Below are 10,897 nucleotides of genomic sequence, written 5' to 3'. Positions count from 1 at the left end.
CACCCTGACAACCACCAGCAACACCCTGATGACCACCCACAACACTCTAGCAACACCAAAATGATCACTCACAAAACTCTAGCAGCACCGAATAACCACCCACAACACCCTAGCAACGCCCTGGTGAACACCCGAGCAACACCCTAATGACCACCCACAAAACCCTAGCAATAACCTGACGACCACACGCAACACCCTAACGACCATCCACAACACCCTAGCAACGCCCTGATGACCACCCACAACACACTAGCGACACCCTAACAACCATCCACAACACCCTAGCAACACCCTAATAACCTCTCACAACATCCGAGCAACGCCCTGGTGTACACCCAAGCAATACCCTAATGACCACCCACAAAATCCTAGCAACGCCCAAATGACCACCCACAAAACCCTAGCAACGCCCAGATGACCACCCACAACACCCTAGCAACACCCTGATGACCACCCACAACACCCTAGCAACACCCTGATGAGCACCTAGAACACCCTGAAGACCACCCGCAACACCCTAACGACCACCCAAAACACCCTGACAACCACCCATGACACCCTAGCATCACCCTAATAACCTCCCACAACACCCTAGCAATACCCTGGTGTACACACAAGCAACATCCTAACGACCACCCACAAAACCCTAGCAACACCCTGACAACCACCCGCAACACCATAATAACCACACACAACACCCTCGCAATGCCCTGGCGAACCTCCGAGCTACACCCTAATGACCACCCACAAAACCCTAGCAATAACCTGACGACCACCCGCAACACCCTAACGACCACCCACGACACCCTGACAACCACCCACAACACCCTAGCAACACCCTTATAACCTCCCACAACACCCTAGCAATGCTCTGGTGTACACCCAAGCAACACCCTAACGACCTCCCACAAAAACCTAGCAACAACCTGATGACCAACCACAACACCCTAGCAAATCCCTGATGACCACCCACAACACCCTAGCAACGCCCTGATAACCACCCACAACACCTTAGCAACACCCTAATGACGACCCACAACACCTTAGCAACACCCTGATGACCACCCACAAAACCCTTGCTACACCCTGACGACCATCAGCAACACCCTAACGACCACCCACAACACCCTAGCAACACCCTGACGACCACCCACAACACCCTGGCTACCATCATGGTGGCAGGCAAAACATTTCTCATAAAAATCCTCTCGTCCTTGTGTCATAGTCTTTGTCTCTCTCTCTGCAGGCGGCGTTCCTGCTCCTAAATCAATGGGATCGTGGATTTCCTCTCGAGGCTTGGGGAAAACTCTGGATGAGATGGCGGTTACGATCCCTCATGACATCTACGTGTTCGGTACGCAGGAGAACTCTGTGTGTGATAAGGAATGGGTGGAAACGATCCGCTGCGCACTCAAGGAATACACAGAGATAGACTATAAACCGGTGAGAGAATGTGTGTCAGTGGCTCGTTTGTTTGTTTGTTTGTTTTATTTAGAGTTTGACAAGGCAGGATATTGAAGAACAAAACCCTGAAATGTATCAAACATAACACATACTCAAGACAACCTTATGTATCTAATTTAAAACAAATAAAAAAACAACCGGCTCCTCGGCAGACAGATGCAGGAGTCATTCTGAGTTTTAATGACGCTACGACTGTTATGACTGTGACTTTATTTAGAGTTTAATGTGTGTTTTTGTCTGTTTCTCATCGGCGGTTGAACTACCCACAGTAAGTTTAATGAGTGAAAGGCTCGAGCAGGAGGAATGAATGTTGGTTTCTGTGTCGTAGGTTGCAGTGCAGACGCTGTGGAACATTAAGATCGTGGTGTTGGTGAAGGCGGAGCACGAGAACCGCATCAGTCACGTGGGAATGTCCAGCGTCAAAACGGGGATCGCAAACACACTCGGTCAGAACACACAAACTCACTATAACACTGCAGAAAATTACTTTCTTCCTCTGTGGGTGTGTGTATTTATTTATGTGTGTGTGTGTATATATATGTGTGTGTGTGTGTGTTTATATATATATATATATATATATTTGTGTGTGTTTGTCTGTCTGTGTGTGTGTTTGTCTGTGTGTGTGTGTGTGTGTAGGACTGTCTGTCTGTGTGTGTGTGTGTGTGTGTGTAAGACTGTCTGTCTGTGTGTTTCTTGTCTGTGTGTGTGTGTGTATAGGACTGTGTATGTGTGTGTCTGTATGTGTGAGTGTGTACGACTGTCTTTGTATGTCTGTGTGTGCAGGAATCGCCAACACACTCGGTCAGAACGCACGGCAATTCACTCAAACACTGGAAAAAATGACTTTCTTCCTCAGTGTTTTTTAGATTTTAGATTAGATTTAGGTTTAGATTTCGTACTGGAAAACAAGACAAAAAAATCCTGAGGAAGAACATGAACCAGCAGTGTTTGATTCGTTTATATACATTTATTAATAATCCTAGGAAACAAAGGAGCAGTGGGCGTGTCCTTCATGTTTAATGGAACATCGTTTGGTTTCGTTAACTGTCACCTGACGTCTGGCAATGAAAAAATCCACAGGTGTGTCTCGAAACACTGACCAGTAAATACAAAATTCATTGTTGTTTTTTTTACTAATGACCTTTGACCCCTGGCAGACGCAACCAGAACTATCTGGATATCCTGCGTCAGCTGTCGCTGGGCGATAAACAGCTGAACTCCTTCGACATCTCGCTGAGATTCACGCATCTGTTCTGGTTCGGCGATCTCAACTACCGCCTGGACATGGACATTCAGGTAAAGTGCCATGAAACACATGAACGAAACGCTTTTGATAAAAGCATTGAGGTATTCTCTGGATGTAATGGTCTGCTGTGTGTACAGCATTAGTTGTTGTGAGGCCAATCATGTGAATCTAATGAGATATTATGGTATTATATCTATACCCGACTTAGGTCTTCAATTGCAAGATATAAAGTCATAATCGTGAAAAAAAATCGCTGTTGCAAAAAATAAAGTCAGAATGGCGAGATATAATATTGCAATTGAGTAAAAAAAGTCAGAATTGTTGAAAAAAAGTCGCAATTGTCGCAATCGACAAATAAAGTAAGAATAGAGAAATATAAATTTAAACTGTGGGAAGAAGTTGCAATTGCGAGAAATAAGACAGTATTGCGAGATATAAACTCGTAATTGTGGGAAAAAAGTCGCAATTGCAAAAAATAAAATCAGAATGGCGAGATATAATATCGCAATTGTGAGAAAAAAAGTTAGAATGGTGAAATAAACTTGTAATTGTGGAAAAAATAGTTGCAATTGGCAGAAGTCGTCGAAATGAAGAGATATAAAGTCAAAAGCAATTGTGGAAATAAAGTCAGAATGGAGAAAAATAAACTCGTAATTGTGGAAAAAAGACACAATTGTGACAAATAAAGTAAGAATAGAGAAATATAAAGTTTTAACTGTGGGAAAAATTTGCAATTGCGAGAAAAAAAGTCAGTATTGCGAGATATAAACTAGGGTTGTGCCGATAGACGATAGTTTTGTGTATCGACGATAGTCTGAGATTTCGCCGATGGCAGATGCCTTTGATGATATCAATACGATAATTGGCTCATTTTACCATGAACGTATTAAATTATTAATAGTATTATAATTATTATTATTATAAAGCTAGTATTGTTATTAAATTAATATTAGGAACTACAGTTAATATGCCCTGCCTAAATTCATAACGACATCACCACATAGCCTAACACTTGCGACAACACCGACACGTGCGTATAAGGACTACTCTAAGAAAATGTTTTTAAAAGAGAATAAAAAAATAGGCCTACATCCCACATCAACATTGAATTGCAAGGTGATCCATTCACAAATTGTCAAGAGTGCTTGTTTTAACAGACGCACACATATCTTATAGTCTACAGATCCAAGATGAAAACGGCATCGTTGTTCGTCAGTATTTTGTTTCCATAGCACATTAACAAAAAGTTTAATGACACTAATAACATTAAAAACAATTCAATTACTAAATATTAATAATAATAATAATATCACTAAAATGATATAGGCCAGTCTTTAGTTCACAAACACAGCACAACTCTGTGAAAATCAAAAGCAGCTTCAAACACTTGTTTAACAAGAAATTTTTTCACAGTCATCGTGTAGGTCCACAAGAGAAATATTAAGCCAGTAAATTAAGATAGTCACTATACCGTTATATCCATCGTCGTCTCTGAGAGAATGCGGCGTTAATGCAGAGACAGATGCTGAAAGCTCAGTCAGTTTCTACTTCTCCCGGCATTTAAAACACATTAACTGTGTTCTTTGGGCTTATTGAAGTGCGCGTATGTGAAGTGCGTCCAGACAGAGAGAGCCTCACTATACCGGGAAATAACCTGATCTAGCCTAGTAATAAACACTCCACCTTTGCTAGCAAAATAGAAAAATTTTCTTGTATAAATTGAAGTAATAAAACAAGCAAATTAATGATTAAATAATCAAGTTAATAATCAAATAAGTAAGCCCCGCCCCTCACGATAATATCGTGTATCGCCGATCTTACAGGTTTACCCCGTCAACAAAACCGAACAAACTCCCACACCCGTCAACAAAACCGAACAAACTCCCACACCCGTCAACAAAACCGAACAAACCCACACCCCCGTCAAAACAAAACCGAACAAACCCCACCCCCGTCAACAAAACCGAACAAACCCCCACCCCGTCAACAAAACCGAACAAACCCCCACACCCTTCAACAAAACCGAACAAACCCCACACACCCTTCAACAAAACCGAACAAACCCACACCCCCGTCAACAAAACCGAACAAACCCCACCCCCGTCAACAAAACCGAACAAACCCCCACCCCGTCAACAAAACCGAACAAACCCCCACCCCCGTCAACAAAACCGAAAAAAACCCACCCCGTCAACAAAACCGAACAAACCCCCACCCCGTCAACAAAACCGAACAAACCCCCACCCCCGTCAACAAAACCGAACAAACCACCACCCCCGTCAACAAAACCGAACAAACCACCACCCCCCCGTCAACAAAACCGAACAAACCACCACCCCCCCGTCAACAAAACCGAACAAACCACCACCCCCCCCTTCAACAAAACCGAACAAACCCCCACCCCCGTCAACAAAACCGAACAAACCCCCACCCCGTCAACAAAACCGAACAAACCACCACCCCCCCCGTCAACAAAACCGAACAAACCACCACCCCCCCCTTCAACAAAACCGAACAAACCCCCACCCCCGTCAACAAAACCGAACAAACCCCCACCCCCGTCAACAAAACCGAACAAACCACCACCCCCCGTCAACAAAACCGAACAAACCACCACCCCCCCCGTCAACAAAACCGAACAAACCCCCACCCCCCGTCAACAAAACCGAACAAACCACCACCCCCCGTCAACAAAACTGAACAAACCACCACCCCCGTCAACAAAACCGAACAAACCACCACCCCCCCGTCAACAAAACCGAACAAACCACCACCCCCCCCCCGTCAACAAAACCGAACAAACCACCACCCCCCCGTCAACAAAACCGAACAAACCCCCACCCCCCGTCAACAAAACCGAACAAAAATTTTTTCACAGTCATCGTGTAGGTCCACAAGAGAAATATTAAGCCAGTAAATTAAGATAGTCACTATACCGTTATATCCATCGTCGTCTCTGAGAGAATGCGGCGTTAATGCAGAGACAAATGCTGAAAGCTCAGTCAGTTTCTACTTCTCCCGGCATTTAAAACACATTAACTGTGTTCTTTGGGCTTATTGAAGTGCGCGTATGTGAAGTGCATCCAGACAGAGAGAGCCTCACTATACCGGGAAATAACCTGATCTAGCCTAGTAATAAACACTCCACCTTTGCTAGCAAAATAGAAAAATTTTCTTGTATAAATTGAAGTAATAAAACAAGCAAATTAATGATTAAATAATCAAGTTAATAATCAAATAAGTAAGCCCCGCCCCTCACGATAATATCGTGTATCGCCGATCTTACAGGCTTACCCCGTCAACAAAACCGAACAAACCCCCACCCCGTCAACAAAACCGAACAAACTCCCACACCCGTCAACAAAACCGAACAAACCCACACCCCCGTCAAAACAAAACCGAACAAACCCCACCCCCGTCAACAAAACCGAACAAACCCCCACCCCGTCAACAAAACCGAACAAACCCCCACCCCGTCAACAAAACCGAACAAACCTCCACCCCCGTCAACAAAACCGAACAAACCCCCACCCCGTCAACAAAACCGAACAAACCTCCACCACCGTCAACAAAACCGAACAAACCCCCACCCCCGTCAACAAAACCGAACAAACCCCCACCCCCGTCAACAAAACCGAACAAACCCCCACCCCGTCAACAAAACCGAACAAACCCCCACCCCCCGTCAACAAAACCGAACAAACCCCCACCCCGTCAACAAAACCGAACAAACCCCCACCCCCCGTCAACAAAACCGAACAAACCCCCACCCCCGTCAACAAAACCGAACAAACCCCCACCCCGTCAACAAAACCGAACAAACCTCCACCCCCGTCAACAAAACCGAACAAACCCCCACCCCCGGCAACAAAACCGAACAAACCCCCACCCCCGTCAACAAAACCGAACAAACCCCCACCCCCGTCAACAAAACCGAACAAACCCCCACCCCCGTCAACAAAACCGAACAAACCCCCACCCCCGTCAACAAAACCGAACAAACCACCACCCCCGTCAACAAAACCGAACAAACCACCACCCCCGTCAACAAAACCGAACAAACCCCCACCCCCGTCAACAAAACCGAACAAACCCCCACCCCCGTCAACAAAACCGAACAAACCCCCACCCCCGTCAACAAAACCGAACAAACCCCCACCCCCGTCAACAAAACCGAACAAACCACCACCCCCGTCAACAAAACCGAACAAACCCCCACCCCCCGTCAACAAAACCGAACAAACCACCACCCCCGTCAACAAAACCGAACAAACCCCCACCCCCCGTCAACAAAACCGAACAAACCACCACCCCCGTCAACAAAACCGAACAAACCCCCACCCCCGTCAACAAAACCGAACAAACCCCACCCCCGTCAACAAAACCGAACAAACCCCCACCCCCGTCAACAAAACCGAACAAACCCCCACCCCCGTCAACAAAACCGAACAAACCACCACCCCCGTCAACAAAACCGAACAAACCCCCACCCCCGTCAACAAAACCGAACAAACCCCCACCCCGTCAACAAAACCGAACAAACCTCCACCCCCGTCAACAAAACCGAACAAACCCCCACCCCCCGTCAACAAAACCCAACAAACCCCCACCCCCGTCAACAAAACCGAACAAACCCCCACCCCCGTCAACAAAACCGAACAAACCCCCACCCCCGTCAACAAAACCGAACAAACCCCCACCCCCGTCAACAAAACCGAACAAACCTCCACCCCCGTCAACAAAACCGAACAAACCCCCACCCCCGTCAACAAAACCGAACAAACCTCCACCCCCGTCAACAAAACCGAACAAACCCCCACCCCCGTCAACAAAACCGAACAAACCCCACCCCCGTCAACAAAACCGAACAAACCCCCACCCCCGTCAACAAAACCGAACAAACCCCCACCCCCGTCAACAAAACCGAACAAACCCCCACCCCCGTCAACAAAACCGAACAAACCCCCACCCCCGTCAACAAAACCGAACAAACCCCCACCCCCGTCAACAAAACCGAACAAACCACCACCCCCCCGTCAACAAAACCGAACAAACCACCACCCCCGTCAACAAAACCGAACAAACCACCACCCCCCCCGTCAACAAAAAGAGATACCTCCCTGAAAGGACTTCTTGCAGGTTGGGATGTCTGGAATGGCGAGATGTAATCTTGTAATTGAGGGAAAAAAGTCAAAATTGTGGGGAAAAAAAGTTGCAATTGGGAGTAAAAGTCAGAATTAAGAGATGTAAACTCGCAATTGTGGAAAAAGTCACAATTGCGAGAAATAAAGTCAGTATTGCAAGATATAAATTCGTAATTGTGGAAAAAAAGTCGCAATAGCGAGAAATAGTCACAATTGCGAGATATAAACTCTTTATTGTGGAAAAAAAGTCCCTATTGCGAGAAATAAAGAATTGTGTGAATCGCAATTACCTTTTTTATTTTTTTATCCCGTTATTAAACACGTTATTATCGATATCTGACAATGCATTGTTTTTTCCACTTGGACAAGCAATTCCAGGTAAATAAAGCACTCATAAGCATCATGTTGCGTATGATTGCAGTATGAATACTGTGCACAGCATGTGAAGTTTCTGTGCGCATGGAAGACCTGGATGATCCGTTTCATTGATGTGTATCCCACAATTCCACAGTGCAATACATTAGTGTCCGCAGGAGTGTATCTCTGTAACAGCTGTGGCGTCTCAACACTGACTTTATGACTCTCTCTCTCTCACAGGAAATCCTCAACTTCATCAACAGGAAGGAGTTCGATCCGTTGTTGAAGGTGGACCAGCTGAATCTGGAGAGAGAGAAGAACAAGGTCTTCCTTCGCTTCGGTGCGGCTCACCTCTGACTCACTGTGTGTGTGTGTGTGCGAGTGTCTGCGTGTGAGAGTCTGCGTGTGTGTCTGTGTGTGTGTGTGTCTGCATGTCTGTCTGTTTGTTTGTTGTACAGCCTTTCATTTATGTTATTTAAAAAACATTGCAATAGTAAGAATCTGAGATATTTCAATATGATATTATTTATACAATTATATATATTATTGTTAACACTTTTCAATAAGGTTTCATTACTTAACATGAACTAACAATGAACATTAATCTCAGTTCATGTTCATCTCAACATTTACTAATACAGTATTTAAATCAAAAGTTGCATCTGATAATATTGTTGAATAAACCATCATTGAACAGTTGTATATTTATTAAGTAATGTTAACAAAGATTAATAAGTACTGTTTATTAATAAGTACTAATTAATTTATTAATTACTAAAAACCTGGTTTTTATATTTCTGTGAGAAATATAACTTAATGTACAAGTATGTACACGTGTTCATTTCTACAGTTTCGTGTTTTAAACGCATGTTTGTTCTAGAGTTTTTCCTCCAGATTATCTAAACATGCCTTTGAGATTTGAGTCTCTTGGCTCATCACCAACTTCCTTTAACTGCCGCATCATATCCTGTGTGTGTGTGTGTCCAGTCGAGGAGGAGATCACGTACCCCCCCACGTACCGTTACGAGCGCGGCTCGCGGGACACGTACGTCTGGCAGAAGCAGAAAGCCACCGGGGTAAATCATTCACATCACAGTAAAACTACTCTTAAAGGGATATTTTACACATAAATGAAAATTAGCCCATGATTTACTCAGGATATGACTTTCTTCTTTCAGACGAACACAATCAGAGTTATATATAAAATTGTCCTGGCTCTTCCAAGCTTTATAATGGCAGTGAATGACTGTTACTGTTTGGAAGTCCATAAAAGTGCATCTATCCATGATAAAAGTGCATCTATCCATGATAAAAGTGCATCTATCCATGATAAAAGTGCATCTGTCCATCATAAAAGTGCATCTATCCATGATAAAAGTGCATCTATCCATCATAAAAGTGCATCTATCCATGATAAAAGTGCATCTATCCATCATAAAAGTGCATCTGTCCATCATAAAAGTGCATCTGTCCATCATAAAAGTGCATCTATCCATCATAAAAGTGCATCTATCCATCATAAAAGTGCATCTGTCCATCATAAAAGTGCATCTATCCATCATAAAAGTGCATCTGTCCATCATAAAAGTGCATCTATCCATCATAAAAGTGCATCTGTCCATCATAAAAGTGCATCTATCCATCATAAAAGTGCATCTATCCATGATAAAAGTGCATCTATCCATGATAAAAGTCATCTGTCCATCATAAAAGTGCATCTATCCATCATAAAAGTGCATCTATCCATCATAAAAGTGCATCTATCCATCATAAAAGTGCATCTATCCATGATAAAAGTGCATCTGTCCATCATAAAAGTGCATCTATCCATCATAAAAGTGCATCTGTCCATCATAAAAGTGCATCTGTCCATCATAAAAGTGCATCTATCCATCATAAAAGTGCATCTATCCATCATAAAAGTGCATCTGTCCATCATAAAAGTGCATCTGTCCATCATAAAAGTGCATCTATCCATCATAAAAGTGCATCTATCCATCATGAAAGTGAATCTATACATCATAAAAGTGCATCTATCCATGATAAAAGTGCATCTATCATCATAAAAGTGCATCTATCCATCATAAAAGTGCATCTATCCATGATAAAAGTGCATCTATCCATGATAAAAGTGCATCTATCCATCATAAAAGTGCATCTATCCATCATAAAAGTGCATCTATCCATCATAAAAGTGCATCTATCCATGATAAAAGTGCATCTGTCCATCATAAAAGTGCATCTATCCATGATAAAAGTGCATCTGTCCATCATAAAAGTGCATCTATCCATCATAAAAGTGCATCTATCCATCATAAAAGTGCATCTATCCATCATAAAAGTGCATCTATCCATCATAAAAGTGCATCTGTCCATCATAAAAGTGCATCTGTCCATCATAAAAGTGTATATATCCATCATAAAAGTGCATCTATCCATCATAAAAGTGCATCTATCCATCATAAAAGTGCATCTGTCCATCATAAAAGTGCATCTGTCCATCATAAAAGTGCATCTATCCATCATAAAAGTGCATCTGTCCATCATAAAAGTGCATCTGTCCATCATAAAAGTGCATCTATCCATCATAAAAGTGCATCTGTCCATCATAAAAGTGCATCTGTCCATCATAAAAGTGCATCTATCCATCATAAAAGTGCATCTATCCATCATAAAAGTGCATCTA

At 43.5% G+C, this 10,897-nt stretch overlaps 1 protein-coding gene across 3 annotated transcripts in view; it reads left to right on the top strand.

Moving 5' to 3' along the window:
- inppl1a (inositol polyphosphate phosphatase-like 1a) overlaps window positions 1–10,897 on the top strand; it is a 51,028-nt gene that overhangs the window by 24,218 nt on the left and 15,913 nt on the right. For all 3 annotated transcript variants that reach the window (XM_077230358.1, XM_077230360.1, XM_077230359.1), the window contains 6 exons: window positions 1,247–1,443; window positions 1,793–1,910; window positions 2,448–2,544; window positions 2,622–2,760; window positions 8,452–8,551; window positions 9,199–9,287. In XM_077230358.1, coding sequence (XP_077086473.1) covers window positions 1,247–1,443; window positions 1,793–1,910; window positions 2,448–2,544; window positions 2,622–2,760; window positions 8,452–8,551; window positions 9,199–9,287 — 740 coding nt within the window. The remainder of the gene's footprint in view (window positions 1–1,246; window positions 1,444–1,792; window positions 1,911–2,447; window positions 2,545–2,621; window positions 2,761–8,451; window positions 8,552–9,198; window positions 9,288–10,897) is intronic.

Source organism: Siphateles boraxobius, unplaced genomic scaffold (genome assembly GCF_051911475.1).
Source record: "Siphateles boraxobius isolate OS27281-9 unplaced genomic scaffold, OSU_SipBor_1 143, whole genome shotgun sequence".
NCBI classification, from domain to species: Eukaryota; Metazoa; Chordata; class Actinopteri; order Cypriniformes; family Leuciscidae; genus Siphateles; species Siphateles boraxobius.
The sequence above is the reverse complement of the archived record's forward strand: the minus strand, read 5'-3'. Positions and strand labels throughout refer to the sequence as shown.